Source organism: Oryx dammah, unplaced genomic scaffold (genome assembly GCF_014754425.2).
Source record: "Oryx dammah isolate SB20612 unplaced genomic scaffold, SCBI_Odam_1.1 HiC_scaffold_27, whole genome shotgun sequence".
NCBI classification, from domain to species: domain Eukaryota; kingdom Metazoa; phylum Chordata; class Mammalia; order Artiodactyla; family Bovidae; genus Oryx; species Oryx dammah.
The window spans coordinates 3,182,032-3,203,521 of record NW_024070211.1 but is presented as its reverse complement, the minus strand read 5'-3'; the positions used below and the strand labels follow the sequence as shown (position 1 = coordinate 3,203,521).

At 50.9% G+C, this 21,490-nt stretch overlaps 1 protein-coding gene across 3 annotated transcripts in view; it reads left to right on the top strand.

Annotated features, from left to right (window-relative positions):
- The window catches only part of TMCO4 (transmembrane and coiled-coil domains 4), a 100,819-nt gene that overhangs the window by 13,583 nt on the left and 65,746 nt on the right, over positions 1–21,490 (top strand). For 2 of the 3 annotated variants that reach the window (XM_040229438.1, XM_040229439.1), the window contains exons 3-5: positions 3,351–3,528; positions 10,265–10,439; positions 11,176–11,203. In XM_040229438.1, coding sequence (XP_040085372.1) covers positions 3,359–3,528; positions 10,265–10,439; positions 11,176–11,203 — 373 coding nt within the window. In that variant the 5' untranslated portion in view covers positions 3,351–3,358. Of the gene's footprint in view, positions 1–3,350; positions 3,529–10,264; positions 10,440–11,175; positions 11,204–21,490 lie in introns of those variants that run through there. The other variant, XM_040229440.1, reaches the window with a different exon arrangement.

The following is a 21,490-nucleotide window of genomic DNA, read 5'->3' as shown; positions in this document are numbered from 1 at the left end:
CCATCACCAGCTCTCGGAGCTTGCTCAAACTCATGTCCAGCCAATCAGTGATGCCATCCAAGCATCTCGTCCTCTGTCATCCGCTTTTCCTCCCGCCTTCAATCTTTCCCAGCATCAGGGTTTCTGTCAGTGAGTCAGTTCTTCGCATCAGGTGGCCAAAGTATTGGAGTTTTAGCTTCAGCATCAGTCCTGCCAATGAATATTCAGAATTGATTTCCTTTAGAATGGACTGGTTTGATATCTTTGAAAAGCTATGACCAACCTAGAGAGCATATTGAAAAGCAGAGACATTTTTGCCAACAAAGGTCTGTCTATGGAAAAGCTATGATTTTTCCAGTAGTCATGTATGGATGTGAGAGTTGGACCATAAAGAAGGCTGAGTGCTGAAGAATTGATGCTTTTGAACTGTGCTGTTGGAGAAGACTCTTGAGAGGCCCTTGGACAGCAAGGAGCTAGGGAAACCCACTCCAAAAGATCTTGAACCTGGGTTCCTGGAGCAACCATTGGAGGCCAGTCTTGCTGGGTGATATTGGGCAAGGTCTTAACCTGTCTGGCCCTCAGTTTGTCCATCTGAAATAAGGGGAGGAGAATCCCTGTGCCTGACGCAGAAGAGAGAACATGGGGTTTGGAACCAAAGTCTGGTTTGATTTTCATCACGTACTTAAACTGTGTGACCCTGGGAAAATCACTTGACCTCTCTGAGCTTATAGTTACAGGAGAGACTCATAATGCCTCACATGCTACTCAACCTTACATGGTAATTGTAAGAATTAAATGGATTTACAGTGTTTTGTAAACTGTTAACCTGCTGTCCAGATGTTGGTTTGTGGCTTTTAACTAGCTCCGAGTTATTTTGAAAACCAGGTGCCATGTTAGTCGCCAACAGACTTTTAAATAATCCCTCCATAGAGGTAATATTTTGAAAACAAAAGATTTTATTGCTCAGCTGGATGAGAATGAGTTGTGAGCCAAAGTCAGTGTGGCATATGGGTATTAAACTAGAAATCTCTGGGCAATAAGACGAATGTGTAAAACGGAGATGGTGCAAAACAAAAAAAGAAAAAACGAGATGGTGGGTGAGATGTCTGGCTAAGAGGTCTAGCTTTGGGTTCTATTCTGCTGTTTTCTGGCATGTTCTCCTCTGAGCCTATTCCCCCGGGAACAGGGAGAAAGTGGACACTGTGTTAGTACCTGGCTCGTAGAGCTGGCTGAGACCATGTGTGTTAAAACTGCAGACTGGGAGCCTGGCATCCAGCGACGGCTCCCTTTTGTTGCCTCTTACTCTTATTTATGCCCCTTTGCTGTGTGCCAGGCACTGTGCTGAGCATTTGTTTGTTTGTTTGTTGATAATTTTATACATTTATTTCTTTAACATTTATGTAGTGTGAGCCCAGTGCCAAGTTCTGTTTTTTCAGTGCTTTATAAATACTGACTTGCATGGCGGTGTTCCTCGTTGCTTGCACAGATCTTCCAGACACATACTACTATAGTCCATTTGTAGGCGAAGGAATCCAAGTGCAGAGAGGTTGAGCTTCCCAAAGTCCCACACCTATGAGAAGGAGCCCCTTGGATTCACACCGTCTGTCTGGTCCTGAGCCTGCATCTGTATCCGCGGTGCCTGTGGTTACAGCTGGCTACCCTCCTGGTCCCCGCTCCCAGGGCCCTTGCAGGCCTGGCTTGGCTTGGTTTGTCCCTACCTCTGCCTTCCCTCCGTCCTCTTCAGCCGCTGGCAAAGAACAGAGTAGAGGGAGGGGTAAGGGAGGGCAGGGGGATCTTACTCTCCCCCCTCCCCTCTTCCGTGGCTGCGCTGGGCTTCCCTGTGGCATGCAGGCTCCTCTCGTGCGCCGCATGGACTCTAGAGAGCTCGGGCTCAGAAGTTGCGGTGTGTGCGCTTCGTTGCCCCACAGAATGTGGGATCTTGGTTTCCCAATCGGGGATCGAACTCACGTCTCCTGCATTGGAAAGCAGATTCGTAACCACTGGACCGCCAGGGAAGTCCCCCAAATACACAAATCTTCAGTATACAGTTCAGCAGATTTTAAAATCACCACCTGGGTCAAGATACAGAACGTTTTCATCGCCTAGAAGCCTTTCTGTATCCCTTCTGAGCCAATGTTCCTCCCAATGGCAACTCCTCTTCTGACCCTTCTCACTATAGATTGGTTTGACCTATTCTTCAAGTTCATATAAACATAATTCTACAGTATATACTCTAGCAAATGACTGCTTATCATTAAGATTCACTCATGTTGAAGTCTGTGCATCAGACTTTGTTCTTTTTTCATTGCCGTGTAACATTCCATGGTATGACTAGACATAGGTTTTCTGTTCTACTGTGAGTGAAAGTGTGGGTGGTTCCATTTAGAACTATTATGAATGAAGTTTCTCTGAGCATTCATGTACATGTCTTTTGGGGGACATAAGCTGTCATTTCTCAGGAATGGAATTGCTGGGGTGTAGAGAAGACATTTGTTTGACTTTAGTGGATAAAATGAGACCATTTTGCCCATGGTTGTACCAAGTTACATTTTCACCAGCTGCATATGAAAGTTCTATTTGCTCCTTATTCTGTTAGTATTATAGGTCTTTTTTAGTTTTAACCATTCTGATAGGGCAAATGGACTTGGGCTTTTTTCCTTTTAAAATTTGTTTGCTGGGTCAGGTGTTAGTTGCAGGATCTTTAGTTTCGGCATTCGAGCCCTTGGTTGCAGCATGTGGGATCTAGTTCCCCAACCAGGGATTGAACCCAGGCCCCCTGCACTGGGGTGGGGGGTAGTCCGAGCCACTGGACCACCAGGGACGTCCCTCACTGGAATTTTTCATTTCCGTGTCCTCAGTGGCTAATTCACACTCCCGCCAGTATGTTTGCAGGTTCTATCTGTCTTTTTTCTTCGTCAGCACTTGGTGTTATCAGGTTTTTAAGTTTAGCCACTCTGATGGGTGAGTAGCCTTGTCTCACTGGGGTTTTTATTTTTGTTTCTCTGATTCATGATGATGTTGAACACCTCTGCGTGTGCTTACAGACCACTTTTGTGAGGATATGTGATATCTTTTGTGAAGTACCTGTTCACGTCTTTTGCTGATCTTAAATTTGCTTTGTTTCTTTTTCTTAGTGACTTGTAAGAGTTGTTATCATTCTGGGGATACTCAGCCTTTGTGATAAACACATTTGAAAATATCTCCCCCTCCCCCACCACCCAGTGTCTTAAAGATGATAAATAGAAGTTTATCATTTGAATGAGGGCTGATTGATCCATTTTTTCTTTTATGATAGGTAGTGTCTGTGTCCTATTGAAGGAGGCTCTGCCAACCTGCTGAAAGCAGTCTTTCTCTGGGATTTTTCCCTGCAGGACTGGAAATGGCCGCAAGGGACGGGTCGGGCCCGAGGCTGCCCCGGGTGGCTGAGCCAGGTGTGGAGGGGGAGCCACGTCTGCCCACGGGCCGGGAGCTGACCGAGGCCAACCGCTTCACCTATGCCGCCCTCTGCGGCATCTCCTTGTCCCAGCTCTTTCCAGAGCCCGAGCAAAGGTGAGTGCTTCTGTCTCACAGAGAGATGGTCGTGCTATTTCAAGGAGATGATTTCTGGCAGCCAGGCAGCCTTCCAGGTGCTACCAGATGGTACAAGCCGTTGTCTTTGCCTTTAGGGAACTCACAACATCGTAGGGGGACAGCGATCCCTCATTCGGTACCCACCCATTTATATCTTCAAAAGGCATTTAAGGAGCGTCTGCTGTTTCACCAGGCGCTGCTTGAAGCACATGGAAAGTGGATGTGAATAAGATCAACAGGGCCACCTCTGCCCCTGCACTCAAGGAGGACACCCCCTAGCAGCAGGACGAGATGTCTCTGCATTCCCTGAGCACGGACTGTGTACTGAGGATTGTGCAAGGCCCTGTGGAGAAAGCAAAGGACAGCAAGGCCTGGCTCCTGTTCTCCTGGTGCTTACAATCAGGGGGCTAAAACCAGGCGTCTGGGTTTGTGTGTGTGTTTTTTTTTGTGTGTGTGTGTATGACTGCCGGGCCTCCGTTGCTACGCGTGGGCTTTCTCTGGTCGCGGCGAGCGGGGGCTTCTCCCTGCTGCGGCGTGCCTCGCCTGGCCTCTCTTACTGCCAAGCAGGGGCTTCAAGGCGCGCCGTCTTCAGCAGCTGCAGTGTGTGGGCCTCATTCCCCAAAGTGGAAGGGACAGTCGCTCAGTCCTTCCAGCTCTTTGCGACCCCACAGACTATACATACAGTCCGTGGAATACTCTAGGCCAGAATACTGGATTGGGTATCCTTTCCCTTCTCCAGGGGATCTCCCCAACCTGGGGATCAAACCCAGGTCTCCCGCATGGCAGGCAGCTTCTTTACCAGCTGAGCCACCAGGGAAGCCCAAGAATACTGGAGTGGGTAGCCTGCCCCTTCTCCAGGGGGTCTTCCCGACCCAGGAATCAAACTGGTGTCTCCTGTATTGCAAGCGGATTCTTTACCAACTGAGCTGTGAGGGAAGCCCTGGCATGTGGAATACTCCAGGACTAGGGGTCGAACTGTGTCCCCTGCATTGGAAGGCGGATTCTTAAGCACCGGACCACCAGGGAAATCCCCAGATGACTGGCTTTAAGAGTGAACGGATGGGCTAAGTGCCGCGATGGGGGATAGGTTCAATGAGACTCGGTGTTTGGAGTCAGAATAGTAGAGTGGCTAAGAGCGTGGGCTTGGCCTTCAGGGGAGAGTTTGGAGGGCCGGAGGAGGGCTGTTGGAAAGCTGGTGAAGTTGTTTGGAGAAACCAGGACAGTGATCCAGAGGTGGAGGAACCAAGGTGGGGGGGCCTTTTCTGGGGCTGGGGACAGCTTGGGTGCTGTGGAGGGGGAGACGGAGGCCCCACGCTGGGGCGGAGGGCCTCGGAGCGTGCAGATAGTGTTGCTGGGGCAGGAACTGATGGGTTGTGGGAACAGGAAGTAGCAAGAAGGTTTCGCTTCTGCATTTTTTCCAGGAGCCACGCCCCTCAGTCCCAGCATGGACCCCTGTGAGTAAACTCCTCTGCGCCTCAGTCTTAGCTGGGCTTTTTTTTTTTTATCTTTGTCATTCTCTCCGGACCAAACACTTGCGCATATTCATCTCCTTGGGGGTCACCTCCAGGAAGCCTTCCCAGACCCTCCTCACCTCCAGGATGCGTGTCCGCCTGTCTGTCCAGTGACCTGTCCCCATGACCACCGTCACGCTGCACCGTAACCTCTTCCCATACCTGCCACCCCACTCCTGTTCCTGGAGGGCAGGAACTGCCCTGTTCATTGCTTGAGTTCCCAGTGCCTTGCACACAGCTTGGTCTAGCAAAGACAGTAAAGATTTGTGAAAGGAAGGAATGGATAAATACTGACTCTATTAGCACAGGAGACAAACCACGGGATTTGAACTTAGATCTGGGTTCAAATCCTACCCCTGCCACTTTCCGATGACGTGTGACCCCTGGCAGGTTATTTAGCTTCCCTAAGCATCAGTGTCTTCATCTGTAAAGTGGGGCTAACAACACCTACCCTGCAAGGTAGTTACCGGAGTCAAATGAGATAATGTAGGTAAAGCATTTAGCACAGTGTGGCCCACAGTAGGCGCTCAATAAATGTTAATGCTTACCACCTCTGTTACTTGCTTTATTTGTTCAGTTTCCTTATCTATAAAATGAACTGGAACTTACCCCTACCAGTCAGAGAGCTTTGGGCTGTAAGTAACAGGACATGGTACTAAAAGAGATTTACATAATAAGAGTTTTTTCTCACTTGATAAGAAATCGAAAAGAAGAGAGTTCCAGGGTTGATACAGCGCCTCAAAAAGCCTTTGGGATGGCTTCTCTGTAGTTCCCCTGACCTCCCTCTCCTGATCACAGAATGGCTGCTGCAGTGCCGTACATCACACCCTCACAGAATAAGACTCGAGGCAAGAAAGGGGAGGGCAAGGATGCCCTGCAAGCCTCTCTCATTAGGGAGGAGCTCTTTCCCAGGATGCCTTGCGAAGGCTTCCCCTTTTATGTCATCGGTTAGAGCCAGTCAGATACACTACCCTTGCCTGGAAGGGAGGCATGGAAAAACTAAAGACATTTGTCATTCTCTGTCTCCATCATGGGACGGGGCTTCTACTGGCCCAGAAGGGGCTGGGGAATCACTGCTGCTGAGAAGCGGCCATCCATCAGAGAGGGTGGTCCTGGGGAAGGAATGTGTGGATGACCCCTGCAGAGCCTGGTACAGAAAGTAAAGAAGGTGAAGTCACTCAGTCATGTCCAACTCTTTGCAATCCCATGGACTGTAGCCTGCCGGGTTCCTGCATCCATGGGATTCTCCAGGCCAGAGTACTGGAGTGGATTGCCATTTCCTTCTTCAGGAGATCTTCCCGACCCAGGGATTGAACCCGGGTCTCCTGCTTTGTAGGCAGACCTTTACTGTCTGAGCCACCAGGGAAGTCCTGGGTTCTTTCTTTCTTCCCTTCTTTCTGGAGGTGAGAATTTATCTCGTTGGGTATTCTGTTCCACAGCAAGCCAGGGTCCAGCTCCTGCAAGGGTCCAACTCTCTCTCTGCTCCAACCCATACCTGTGCCATACTTAGGAAGCTCTTATCTTTCCAGAAGCTCCCCCGATCTGATAAATCCCTACCTGATAAGCTGGTAGATACACGGGGGAAGAGCTTTGCGTACTTTGTTCACATAAAGAAATATTTATGAACCTGAACTGTGTGCCAGACCTGTGCTGGGCACACCTCCACCTGGGAGGGTGCAGGGAGGAGTTATTGTTCTGTGTGCCCCCCACCCCCAAATCCAAATCTGGTCTTAAGCGCATGAGGCTGTGGCTGAGCCGGAAGCATTTGCCTTGGGAGTGTTTCCTTCCTGGAAGTTGAGCGCGCGCGTGTGTGTGTGTGTGTGTGTGTGTGTGTGTGAGCGTGTGTGTGTGTGTGTGTGTGTGTGTGAAGCATTTGCCTTGGGGGTGTTTCCTTCCTGAAAGTTGAGCGTGTGTGTGTGTGTGTGTGTGTGTGTGTATGTTAAGTCACTTCAGTCCTGTCCAACTCTTTGTGGTCCTGTGTAGCCCGCCAGGCTCCTCTGTCCCTGGGATTCTCCAGGCAGGAACACTGGAGTGGGTTGCCATGCTGCAGCGCAGCGTGTGCACCCCTTTCCACGTGGTTGATCTCGGTCGCCTTAAGACCCAAACACACTTGGGGAGGGGGTGGTCTCTGCAGCGGTTCAGCATGGCCTCTGGAGTCCGAGACTTGGGGGCTTGGACCCTGGAGCTGTCACTTAAGCTCTGTGGGTCTGGTTACCATCCTTGTTTCTCAGATGAAGGTAAGCATAGTGCTCGCCACCCTCCTGGGGCTGTATCCGGAAGTCAGCGAGCCCGTGTGTACGGAGCGCCGAGAACAGGAGCTGGCCGAGAGTTTCTGTGCGGTCGCCGTGACTCCTCATCGGATCGGTTGTCGTATGTTTTGACTGGGGCCTCCCTGGGGCCTCAGACGGCAAAGAGTCTGCCTGCAATGCAGGAGACCTGCGTTCAGTCCCTGGGTCAGAAAGATCCTCTGGAGAAGGGAATGACTACCCACCCCAGTATTCTTCACCAGCTACATTAGAAGCATTTACCAAGACCCTGCCATTCTGCAGTGCTATTTCCTTATTTAATAGATTGCTGCACTGGCACTTACATATATTCTCATTCATTTGTTTATCCAAAGAAACACCTATATAGGGCTTTACATGTGCCAGTTTTGTTCTAAGCGCATGACACCTATTAACTTAATCCTTTCGACAACCCTATGAAATACGTTTCATCCTTCTCACCAGTGTTTCCAAGGCCCAGAGAGGCTAAGTAACTTGCCCAAGATCACACAGCTCACGGCAACGCTGGATTTGATCAGAGTTCATGTCTTTACCCTTCCACTCGTGAGATGCAGCGCTTCCCTGCATCCGCGGTCACAGGGCCCGGCCACGCCGCTGCCCCAGCCCCGAGCCCTTTCTGCATACATGTTGACGCAGAAATGATGTGTGATCCACTGAGTCATCCCTGCCCCCATTCACACCCACACATCACCCCAGGGTAATTCCGGTAATCCCAGCGGGGCAGATCATAATAACAGCAGCAGGAGCTAACGTTTATTGAGGGCTACCGTGTGCCAGGTGCTTTTATCTTGCGATTTAATCTTTCTGGCCAATCTCTGAAGCAGCCCTGTTATCATCCTCACTTTACAACAGAGGAAAATGAAGCTGAGAGAAGTGAAGGAGGCCGTGAAGCCAGGCACCGAGGGAGCCAGGACTCTCCCAGGGGTCAGATTTCAGAGCCCAGCTCAGCCCTCTTCACCACCTCCCTTGGTCACTTTGTAAATAGTGATGCTGGGACTTCCCTGGTGGTCCAGTGGCTAAGACTCTGCACTCCAGTGCAGGGGGCTCAGGTTCAGCCCCTGGTCAGGGAACTAGATCCCACACGCTGCAGCTAAGACCCGGTGCAGCCAAATGAATAAATATGTTTTTTTTTTTTATTTAAATGAAATAGTGATGCTAACCAACATTAATTATCTACTGCGTGCCAAGGCTTGCTTGGGGTGCTTTATATGTAGCTTCTCATTTAATCCTCAAGCAGTTCTCTGAAGTCAGTCTCTTACACTCATTTGCAGACAAGGAAACTGAGGCACAGAGAGGTCAAGTTACTTTCGCAGCCTCGCTCAGCAGTGAAGGACGTTCCCACCGGCCTCTGAGGGGGCTGCCTGCGTGGCCTGGGCCTGCCTCAGCTGCCGAGAGTCACCCTGCTCAGGGTTCTGCCCCCTTCCTGGGGCAGCTGTTGTCCGATGACTCTCTGATGTGAGGGCATGAAGGCCCAGCCCTCTCGCCCCACCGGGGGACATCTCTCACGGGTCACCCCATCTTCAGATCTCCCCACAGAGTCAGCTGAGACTGCTCTTGAGACTGGATCTCAGCTCCCTCCCGCCCACCAAGTTCTTCATCCTCCCTGCCCATCCACAGATGTTGACCCCGAGGGAATCCCCAGTAATCATTTCAGAGCTACTTCCTGGGGACCTGGACCAAAACGGTGGTGTTCCCAGGATTTGAACCTGAGTCCTGCACCCACCTGCACGGGCCCACCTGCACAGATCTCTCTGCTTGGGCTTTGGCAGCAGCGGCTCTGAGGAATGGGTTGGGTGTACTGCCTGGGATCCATGGAGACCAGAGCCAAGCAGTGCCAGCGGGGAACCTCCTAAGGTCACCCCCACAACCAGGGAGCTCAGCTTGTTTCTGGGAAACCTTTTCTCAAAACTTGTCTAATCACCTCCCGTCTGACTCTCCTGCTCCACCTCCCAGTGGTAGCTTCAAATCAAACCCTGATGTGGGCTCTGCCGGGGTCCCCAAGATGCCATGAAAGTGAAAAAGTGTCAGTCACTCAGTTGTGTCTGACTCTTTGTGACCCCACGGACTGTAGCCTGCCAGGCTCCTCTGTCCCTGAAATTCTCCAGGCAAGAATACTGGAGTGGGTTGCCATTCCCTTCTCCAGGGGATCTTCCCCACCCAGGGATCAAACCTGGGTCTCCTGCACTGCAAGCAGATTCTTCACCATCTGAGTCACCAGAGAAGTGCCCCCAAGATGCCATGGGCTTCCTGCATCTCCTGGGGTCCCTTCTGCCCTGGAGTACCCCATCCATCCCCCCCCGCAAGGACCCCTATGGGACTCAGCTCAAATACTCACTATGGACAGAGACCCCTCAGTGCTGGTGGCATAACTTCCTCCACACTTTGTCCACTTCTGCGGCGGCCAGCGTGTTTCTAGAAAACACGTCCGTGGCTGTTTCCAACAGCAGGAGATCTCCGTCTGCAGGAAGCCTTTTCTGTTCGCTGCCCCTTTCCCCCCAGGTGGATTCGAGGCCCCTCTCTGGACTCATCAGGGCTGGATTCCTGCCTCTGCCCTAGCGTGTCCCACAACACTAGATCAGTTAGTTCTGTCTGGGTCTCTACCTCCCGATGAGCTTCTTATCCAAGACCCGTCTTGCTCAGTTTTTATTTCACAGCCCTCAGGGCAGGCTGGGCTCAGGGTGTTTCGTCAGTAACTAACTGCTCATTGCCCTCATTCCTATGGTTTATCAGCTCCTTGTGGTTAAAGTTTTGGTGGAGTAAGCTCAGACCCGCTCTCCTGAAATCGGGTTTGGCTCTCTCGCTATACTCCATGGGCCACAGTTGCCATGGTTTTTTGTAGATGCCAGCTCTTCACATCCCTTAACATGTCTCGTCTTGTGAGTTGCACGGTCCAGGATCTCAGCTGCGTTTGTCTTTCAGATCCTTCTGCACAGACTTTGTGGTTGGCCTGGTGAAGTGGCTGGACCTGTCTGAAGCCGTCTTGCCTACCATGACTGCTTTTGCCAGTGGTCTGGGAGGCGAAGGAGCAGACATGTTCGCTCAGGTTTTGTTGAAGGACCCCATCTTGAAGGATGACCCACTGGTGATCACTCAGGTACAACCACTGCCCAGGTAGCAGCTGCTGGGGAAAGTAGACAGCTCCCTCTCAGAGTCAGCCTGAATATCACTTCTAGTTGTGTGGGGGGAGTTCAAAGGTTAAATATTGCATCATAATATCTGATGATATGATGATCATAGCTAGTGTTGAATTATCATTATCGAATATTTACTATTGATTTATTACTTAAACATTGCTTCTTATATGCTAGTACCTTTACTCATATGGACTCATTTAATTCTCAAAGCAATTTTATTAGGTAGGTAAAGTGATCGTCCCCATTTTATAGATGAGAAACTTGAGGCACAGAGAGGTTTAGTAACTTGTTCAAGGTCACACAGCTGATCTGAACCTTGGCCATCTGACTCAAAAGCCTCTGTTCCTAGCCATTAAGCCGCGGTGCCTCCTTTCGGAAGCAGCAGTTTTGCTGTGTGTCCTTGGGCATGTCACTCACCTGCCCTGTGTGCATTTGAAGCAGGCAGACGCTTGACCTGGGCTCTCAGTGCCAGCAGAGCACATTTAAAGCAGCCCTTGCCGTCCTTCATCAACTCCCTGAAACTCTCAGGTTTGGTTATGGGCTGGCTTGTTTCTCTGGCTTGCCACTCAAATGCAGGGCAAAGGTATCTTGTCTGCCTTGTGTTCCCACCTATTGTTAAGAGTCAGTAAATATGTGTCCAATGAGCAGGCTGGTTACATATCAACCTATTGCTAATTCCTGTTACTTTCCCCTCAGGACCTTCTGAGCTTCTCACTCAAGGATGGTGAGTTGATAGTTCCTAAGTTCTGTAAGTTGTGGGCACGTGTCTCCCCCGCAGCCAGGGAAGCCAGGGTTAGGTGCTGCCTCTGTGGCCCCATGCTCGTGGCCTTTTCAGAGCAAGAAAGGAAAGGGAAGCCAGTAGCGCTGGGGGGCCGGGGAGCTCTCCATTCACGCCAAGTGCCAGCGGCGTGGTGCTTCTTGCGGTTTTACTGATTCCTCACCACCCCCCCTCACTTTCTCAGTAGCTCTAGAGCCTGGCACTTGTCCTTCGAGGTCTGTTCTGCTGACATCAGGGAGAAGGAACACAGAATTGAAAATGACATTCCAACAGCCTCCTCACCATGTAATAAAGGAAAGTTTCAGGGACTTCCCTGGTGGTCCAGGGGTTAAGAATCAGCCTTGCAATGCAGGGGACACGTGTTCAATCCCTGGTCAGGGAACTAAGATCTCACATGCCACGGGGCAGCTAAGCCCACTCGCCATAGCTAGCGAGCCTGCACACCACAACGAAAGATCCCACGTACCACAGCTAAGACCAACTCAGCCAAATAAATAAACACTTTTTATAAACATGAGAAGTTTCCACCGAAACTCTGGCTCGTGGGCAATTGGAGGGGTAAGAAGAGGAGAAAGAAGAACAGAATTTCACAAATAGGCATAGCAAACGCAGGAGCATTGGCAGGAGAGAACGCTCAGAGGAGGGTCACGGGGGCCGGAACCCAGTGAGCTCTGCACGTTCAGAGGGTCCCAGGCGGTTCCCGTGGAGTTTACAGTCTGAGAAGCGCAGCTCTGAGGCTAAAACCCCAGCATGGCCCTTTTCCAGCCACGCGAAAGTTTTAACTCTGTATCTCAGAGCTAAATGGGGATCACCAGAGGGTGATCTGGCCCAGCCCCTGCTTTCAGGCGGGCACAGCCTGAAATAACATGTCTTCTTTTAAAAAAAGATTATTTATTTATTTTGGGTGCACTGGAAGACGTGGGTTCAATCCTTGGGTCGGGAAGATCCCCTAGAGGAGGGTATACCTAGAGGATACCCACTCTTGTATCCTTGCCTGGAGAATCCCCAGGAACAGAGGAGCCTAGCAGTCACAAAGAGTCAGACACGACTGAGCGGCTGAGCACGGCATTGGCTCTTACTTGGGGCTCTCAGGACCTTCACTGCATGAGGGCTTCTTAGTTGCAGCATGCAGAATCTAGTTCCCCAACCAGGGATCGAACGTAGGCCCCCTGAGTTGGGAGCACAGGTTTAGCCGATGAGGCCGCATGGCTGAGCTGTGGTCTGAGGATGTGGTGGAGTTGGTCTGAGAATCCTTGGTAGAATCCCTTTTATTTTTGCAAACTGAAATGAGGGAATATTCGATAATCCTGGGTGCTCTTAGAATGATGGGTGGTTTGCCCGGAGGTCTGGGGCACGGGTTTCTGGAGAGCAGGCTAGCCGGTTAGCACACACACACTCTCACGTGCTCGTCATGGTAACAACAAAGCGCCAGGTCCGAACACTTGCTGGGAGGCCAGGCGGCTGCTGGGAGCTGTGCAGACTCGGAGTCCTCCCTGCCCCCGGAGAGGTTCCGGGGGCCCCTGTTCCTATCTTGCGGGTCAGGGTCCTCTTGGGTGAGACTCATGTTTCCAAGAGGAGCGACTGGGCCCAGAGAGGGGAAAGGGCTTTCCCGGAAGCACATGGTGGCAGGTGGTCTTCTGGTAGGAACCAGGTCTCCAGCCTCCTGGGCCAGCCCTCTGTCCCACGGTCTTATCACGAGGGAAGCAGCTCCTGTGTGTGCCAGACTCTCCCTTCTGTCTCCCAGAGCCACGTGTATCCTAGCCCACCTCCTGCCCGCACCTGCCAATCAGAACCCTTCTGAGCACCCGTGAGCACCCCAGGACACCTTAACTTACCGCCCTTTGCTGTGGGTGACCTTGGCCTGGCTCTCACAGAATAGTTAGAGTGGGTTTGAAATGGCCTATCTGTAATATCATCGTCTGGTACTTCATGCCCTCCCGGGGGCGTTCTCATAGGCAGCCTATAAACTGGCATTCAGTTCAGTTCAGTTGCTCAGTCGTGTCCAACTCTTTGCGACCCCATGGACTGGAGCATGCCAGGCCTCCCTGTCCATCACCAACTCCTGGAGTTCACTCAGACTCATGTCCATTGAGTCGGTGATGCCATCCAGCCATCTCATCCTCTGTCGTCCCCTTCTCCTCCTGCCTTCAATCTTTCCCAGGATCAGGGTCTCTTCAATTGAGTCAGTTCTTCACATCAGGTGGCAAAAGTATTGGAGTTTCAGACTGGCATTGCCTGTTAAATTTCTCTTGAGAGTACCCTCCACTTGCTAAGCACCTGCTCATGCTGGTGACTGCCCCTGGCCCTTGTGAAGCATTGTTTCACAGCATCCTCATCACCATCTTTTCGTGTAGATGTTCCCAATTCACAGATGAGCAAACTGAGGCTCAGAGAGGTAAAGTAACAGGTCTAAGCTGTTAAGTGGCAGAGCCGACATTCTAAAATAAGTGCTGTTAACAAAAACCTTCTCAGAATTTACCCGTGGGAGTTGGAGGGATGCAGAGGCATCCCCACGGGAATATAATGATCCCTCATGTCTAAGCCAGCTTCCCAGGTGGCGCAGCAGTAGAGAATCTGCCTGCCAAGGCAGGAGACCAGGAGATGCAGATTCAATCCCTGGGTCGGGAAGGTTTCCTGGAGGAGGAAATGGCAACCCACTCCAGTATTCTCACCTGGAAAATTGCATGCACAGAGAGGTCCATGGGGTCACAAAGAATTGGATACGACTCAGCAACTGAGCATGCATATCTAAATACCAGTCTCTGACAGCATCTGAGGGGTACCTTTGGTTTGTCTCAAAGCCCCTCCAGATGCTGGCATCTACAAATAGCATGGTCAGTGACACACCAGGACCCCCAGTGGGAGCTGGTGGAAGGGCTCAAAAGTTCCCCAGAAGGCAGAGGTTGGTAACCCCTCAAACCATCCAGATGACCCTCATCAGACACAGGTGGGCCCCAGAGAGATGGCAGGTTCAGTTCCAGCCCCCGACAGTAAAGCAAGTCACATGACCATATGTGGTTTTCAGTGCATCTAAAAGTTATATTTACACTGTACTGGCAAAGGTCAGTTTTCATTCCAATCCCAAAGAAAGGCAATGCCAAAGAATGCTCAAACTACCACACAATTGCAGTCATCTCACACACTAGTAAAGTAATGCTCAAAATTCTCCAAGCGAGGCTTCAGCAATACGTGAACCGTGAACTTCCAGATGTTCAAGCTGGTTTTAGAAAAGGCAGAGGAACCACAGATCAAATTGCCAACATCTGCTGGATCATTGAAAAAGCAAGAGACTTCCAGAAAAACATCTATTTCTGCTTTATTGACTGTGCCAAAGCCTTTGACTGTGTGGATCACAATAAACTGTGGAAAACTCTTCAAGAGATGGGAATACCAGACCACCTGACCTGCCTCCTGAGAAACCTGTATGCAGGTCAGGAGGCAACAGTTAGAACTGGACATGGAACAACAGACTGGTTCCAAATAGGAAAAGGAGTACATCAAGGCTGTATATTGTCACCCTGCTTATTTAACTTCTATGCAGAGTACATCATGAGAAACGCTGGGCTGGAAGAAGCACAAGCTAGAATCAAGATTGCCGGGAGAAATATCAATAACCTCAGATATGCAGATGATACCACCGTTATGGCAGAAAGTGAAGAGGAACTAAAAAGCCTCTTGATGAAAGTGAAAGAGGAGCGTGAAAAAGTTGGCTTAAAACTCAACATTCAGAAAACTAAGATCATGGCATCTGGTCCCATCACTTCATAGGAAATTGATGGGAAAACAGTGGAAACAGTGTCAGACTTTATTTTGGGGGGCTCCAAAATCACTGCAGATGGTGACTGCAGCCATGAAATTAAAAGACGCTTACTCCTTGGAAGAAAAGTGATGACCAACCTAGATACCATATTCAAAAGCAGAGACATTACTTTGCTGACTAAGGTCCATCTAGTGAAGGCTATGGTTTTTCCAGTAGTCATGTATGGATGTGAGAGTTGGACTGTGAAGAAAGCTGAGTGCCAAAAAATTGATGCTTTTGAACTGTGGTGTTGGAGAAGACTCTTGAGAGTCCCTTGGACTGCAAGGAGATCCAACCAGTCCATTCTGAAGGAGATCAGCCGTGGGTGTTCTTTGGAAGGAATGATGCTAAAGCTGAAACTCCAGTACTTTGGCCATCTCATGTGAAGAGTTGGCTCATTGGAAAAGACCCTGATGCTGGGAGGGATTGAGGGCAGGAAGAGAAGGGGAGGACAGAGGATGAGATGGCTGGATGGCATCACTGACTCGACGGATGTGAGTCTGAGTGAACTCCAGGAGTTGGTGATGGACAGGGAGGCCTGGCGTGCTGTGGTTCATGGGGTCACAAAGAGTCGGACACGACTGAGCGACTGAACTGAACCGAAAAGAACTGGGAGCACAGGGCGGTCTGCCTGCCTGGTGTTAAAATTCATCGGCAAGTTGCTGAATGTCTCTGCCTCTGTTTCCTTCGGCATCAAATGGGAGCCACAGTACTCTTTACCTCATAGGGCGGTGGTGAGGACTGAGTGAAATAACCCAGGTTAAGTGCTGAGAACAGAGCTGGCGCTCAGGACGCAGGCCCTGAGTGCTGCAGGGCCGTGGTGGTCACGGGGAAATGGGAAGCTCCCGGGAACCAGGGGGCCTGGACTCACATCCTGTCTCTGAGACACTTGTGATGTCAAGTCACTTAACTTCTCTGAAGTTCAATTTCAAGCACAAAGAGGCAAGAGCTCAATGCTACTTCAAAGCAAAACAAAACTGCCTTTGGTCCTAAGAACACAGTCAAGGATCTTGTAAGGAGAAGGTCAGTGTCATAGTTGGGCCAGTTGTCCAAGGCCTTTCTCGTAAGCTCCATGAGGGCAGGGCTCTTTTCTGGCTTCTTCACCATTGTTTCCCAGTGTCTGCAACGCTGGTGGACAGATGGTGGGCACTTAGTGTTTGTCGGATGGGTACAGGGATAGTCGAATGGATGGACAGAAGGAGGAATGAATGGTCTTTGCTTAGAGCGCAAGCTTAGGCAGTAGCAAGGTGGTTTGTCTGAACTGTAGGGTTAAGCCATCTTTTTCTGCAGAGACTGAGAGGGTAGGGCACAGAGCACAGAAGAAAGCTGTCTGTCTGTGTGGCTGTGTTTCTCTGGGTGTGAGGCAGGGTGGTTAGTCATGGAATCAGCCCAAGAAATCAACACGAAAAGCTGCATGTCTCAGAACTTCCTGGAAGGTTGACCTTTACTGATGACGCTGGGATCTTAGTCACGGAACGATGGCCATCTTGGCAGCAGTAGGGTGGAATTTCTTTGCGCACTAACCATTTTCTTCTTCTCACCCAGTAACAACCCACGAAGCCTGTGGCCCACCTAGCTGGAAAAATCAGCCTTTCGCATGTTGATGGTTAAAGTGAATCTGAGCTCACTAAACCAGGTTTCACAGTGGCAGCACTGCAGACATCGGGGATTGGATAATTCTTTGTTGTGGGCCCCCGCTGTGCCTTCTGGGAGATTTAGCCACCTCCCTGGCCTCTTCTCACTAGACGCCAGTAGCACTCCTTGACTTGGGACAACCAGAAATGTTTCCATACTTTGCCAGATGTGCTTGGGGTGGGGGTGGGGAGCCCAAACGCCCCTAGTGGAGAACCATTGGTCCAGGACCCACAATGTGGCCAGGTGGGGCTGCTTTACAGGTAGTTGGTGGTCTTTCTAAGTGACCTAGGAACTTCCCTGGTGGTCCAGTAGTTAAGAACCTGCCTTGTAATGCAGGATTCGTGGGTTCAATCCCTAGTGTGGGGACTAAGATCCCACAGGCTGCAGGGCAGCCGATCCCACACACCACAAGAGACCCCGTGATGCCTCAGAGACCCTGAATGCCACGTCTAAGATGAGACGCAGCCTGCACAAATAAACAGATAAGTAGAAGTTACCCAGTTGCTCTCCTGGGTCCTGTAACACAGATGGTGAATGACTGCGTCGTGTAATATATAATCCTTAGAGCAACTGCTAGAATAGATAACTGTTATCTCCACTGGGAGGAAATTAGGCTCAGGAGGTTAGGTAACCAGAGGTGAAATTTCAAAATAAGTTTCAAATTCCATTTAAGGCAGTGAGTCTCATGGTGAATTATGAGCTGGAGACATAAGCTGAATCATGGTTCTCGCCCTCTGTACCCTGAATCCAAAGATAGCATTGGCTCCAGGCGATGGGACCCAAGGAGGTGAAGCTGCAGGAGACAGAACCACCTTCACCGCAAACCCGGCTCCACTTTCTGACCCGGTTTTTATGACTGAATTGCAAAGCCTGCCTCATCGATGAATCAGAAAAGCCTGAGAAGTCGTCATCAATCGTGTTGGAATGCACACATTGTCACCTGGTGGCCCGGGTCTCCGTCAGGATCCTCAAGACTCAGCAAGCTTGTTATCAGTATTGAACTGATTGACCCATTCAGCCAGTAAGAACTGAGCCCCACTACGCATGCCAGGCCCTCTGCTGGGCGCCAGGAGGAATCCTCCGCGGGGCCGATGCTCATGGAGTGCCTACTGTGTGCCAGCCCTGAGCAGAGAGCTTTTATAATTTGTTTCAGCCCCTCAACAACACTGGGAGGTGGATGATGCTGCCCCCTGCCCCCTCGTTGTACTGACGAGGCCGCAGCAGCCCAGAAAGGGAAATCAGCTGCCTGAGGTCACACCATGGGGAGGAGGAGGGCGGGAGTGGAGCCCAGGCATCGTGGTTCCAGAGTCTACTCTTATCATCAGCCATGCAGCCTGTGGAACCTTGGAGTTTTAACCACTGGACCCGCCAGGGAAGTTCTCCAGAGTGCACTCTTAACTGTGTTCTCCTTCCCACGTGGAGATGAAACGATAGAACCCTCGTCCTTACAGCTGCCTTTAAGGGGATTCGCTGAGGCCAGAACCAGGAGTGAGCGCGCTGTGAGGCAGGATCCCGAGGAGCGGCCAGACAGGGCGGCCTCTAAGGTGAAGCTGGAGGAGGGTCTTGGAAGAGGCCCCTTGGCTCCCACGACTGCTGGCCTTGAACTACGCTTGTTGCCACCAGAGTGTCCTTCATTGTCCCCCCAGAACGAGCCACGAAAATGCAGGGGTCATACCGGGAACCATCTGAGGTCAAGTCCTGCCCTGAGTCGGGCTGCATCTTAGAAGCCCCACCCCTCCAGCCACGCTCTCCCCACCAGTGTGAACACCCTGACTTTTAAGTCAGCCCAGCGCCCAGGGTGGGGGCCCAGGGGGGATGGGACTGGAGGTAGGTGTGCTTTCTTTGTATGAAAAAAAATTCACTGAGGGTGAAACTGGGTATTAATATTCCAAATGCTATATAACATGTACAGTTGGAAAAGTTAGAGGGAGGCCTTCCCTCTAGGACGCCACGCTCCCAATGTAGGGGGACCGGGTTCAATCCCTGATCAAGGCAAGTCGATCCTATATGCCGAATGCCACAGCTAAGACTCAGCTCAGCCAAGTAAATGAATAAGTAGAAAATAAGAAGAGGAGAGTTGGGGGGATTACCCAGCAGTTCAGTGGTTAGGACTCAGCACTTTCACTGCTGGGACCCAGGTTCATTCCCTGGTTGGAGAACTAAGATCCCTCGAGCTGCATGGCACAGCCCAAAAGAAAAAAGAAAAATTGGCCCATCGAGGGATGGCAGTGCAATGGGCTGGGTAAGTGGTTGTATGAACGTGGCCTGAGAGCGACCTCGGACCCTAGGGGAGCAGTGAGACAGGTCCCCAGGCCGACTCAGCAGCTCACAGCCTCACCCCAGCAGTCCTTGCTTCCTACCATCTAAGGATCTAGGAAACATGGCAAATTATCATAAAAAGGGTGCTATCAGCCACCCTTTCTCAGCCACAGTCCGTGGGGTGGCAAAGAGTCAAACAAGACTTAAGTGACTGACACCTTCACTTTCCAGCCACCTTTATCTGAGGACTAATCTATAGAGTCACGTGTGGCTCAGACGGTGAAGAACCTGCCTGCGGTGCAGGAGACCCAGGCTTGATCCCTGGGTTGGAAAGATCCCCTGGAGAAGGACATGGCAACCCACTCCAGTATCCTTGCCTGGAAAATCCCACGGACAGAGGAGCCTGGCGGGTTAAAATCTCTGGGGTCGCAGAGAGTCAGACACGACTGAGTGGCTAAACTTTTACTTTCGCACTGGACCACTTACTGCATCCTAGGTGCTGGCCAGGTCCATCACATGTGTCTTCTCATTGCATCTCAACGAAAGCCAGATGAAAAAGATATTTTTGCCCCCATTGTATAGATGAGGAAACTGAGGCTCAGAGAGATCAAGAAACTTGTCCAAAGCCGTTCAGCTATAAAGATAATCAGATGAAAATTCAAACGCCAGTCTGCATGGCAACTGCCTGAGTTTCTGCCTGAGTTCCTTTCCTTTGGTCTTGAGGGCAGCCCCCCGCCCCCAAGGGAAGGGCTTGGCAGTGATCTCTTCCCAAAGGTCTGGGTTGCTGCTGCTCTCCACAGAAAGGCGAGGTTAACCCCAGGCTGATCATTTGGGCTCCCAAACTCAGAGCCATACTGAGAGCAGAGGCTGGTTCAGTGCCTGGCGATGGAGGCTGTACTGCTGAGGTTGTGCCCCCAAGGAGGTGCGTGTGGCTATGTAGGGATGGTGGGGCTTATCATGGTGCCTGGGGTGCACCTGGCATTTAGTGCCAAGCTTCACGGGTACTGTTCATCCTTTAATGCACAGCACAGTGTTAGATGGTGACGTTCAAAGTGCAGTAGCTTCTCTGTTGAGATAAGGGTGAGAGAAGGAGCCCAGAGGTGTGAGTTCTAACCCTGTCTAAACACACCGGGTGACTTTGGACTTGTCCCTTGCTCTACCTAGGCCAGAGGGACCAGTTGGACTCCAAGGGTGGAGACTGGGGTGGGTACTGAGGCTGCCCAGCAGTTGAAGGCTGGTGTTAACTCTGACTCCGCTCAGGGCAGAGTTCGTGTCCCCCTCCAGGATTTTCCAAAGAATAGACTGCCTGGGTGCTGGGTCTTTTGTATGTGTGCCTGTGGCCCGCCCGTAGCCTAGGGCTATGTGTGGGACAGTGTGGTGGTGGTGGTTGTTGTTCAGTCGCTAAGTCACGTCTGACTCTGCAACCCCATGGACTGCAACACGCCAGGCTTCCCTGTCCTTCACTGTCTCCTGAAGTTTACTCTGATTCATGTCCATTGAGTTGGTGATGCCATCCAACCATCTCTTCCTCTACCACCCCCTTCCCCTTTCGCCTTCAAACTTTTCCCAGCATCAGGGTCTTTTCCAAGGAGTCAGTTCTTCGCATCAGGTGGACAAAGTACTGGAGCTTCCGCTTCAGCCTCAGTCCTTCCAATGAATGTTTAGGACTAATTTCCTTTAGGATGGACTGGTTTGATGTCCTTGTAGTCCAAGGGACTCTTAAGAGTCTTCTCCAATACCACAGTTCAAAAGCATCAATTCTTCAGTGCTTAGCTTTCTTTATGATCCAACTCTCACATCCATACATGACTACCTAAATTAAAAAACTCTTGCTTTGACTATACAGACCTTTGTCGGTACAGTTGTATCTCTGCTTTCTAATATGCTGTCTACGTTTGTCATAGCTTTTCTTCCAAGGAGCAGGTGTCTCTTAATTCCATAACTGGGAGGATTAGCAGCCCCGACTGCAAGCCTGTTGGGTTGCTCCCGGCATTTTTAGGAGCACCGTGGATGCTGTTTCCTTCCCTGCAGAGGTCGCAGGAGGAGTCTTCATCATACAGCTGCTTCTAGGCATGAGTGCCCCAGACCTTCAGAGACTGGGGGTTTGCTAGTTAGAACAAGTGCAAAGGCCCTGGGGCAGAAATGAGCTTGGCTTCTTGGTAGGACAAACACTGGTGCGTGAAATAGAGGCCAGTAGAAAGTGAGGTGGGAGAGGGTGGTAGGAAGGGGTCACATGCTGTAAAGCCGTGCAGACCATGGGGGAAAATGTGGGTTTTATTCCAAGTGCTTTGTGGAGTTTCAAGTTGGGGAAGAGAAGCTCCCACATTTGTGACTTTATCTTTCAAGCTGCTGTGTGGCAGATAGAGTGTAGGGGCAAGGGTGACAGATGAGAAAGCGAGGAGATGGCTGGTGAAGCGCTGTGGCTGTCATGGTGGGCGTGACAAGAGATGGGGAGCTGTGCTCAAACTCAGGATACGTTTTGGAGGGGCAGTTGTCAGTATTAGCTGGTAGATTGGGTGTCAGGGGAAGCGCAACAAGAA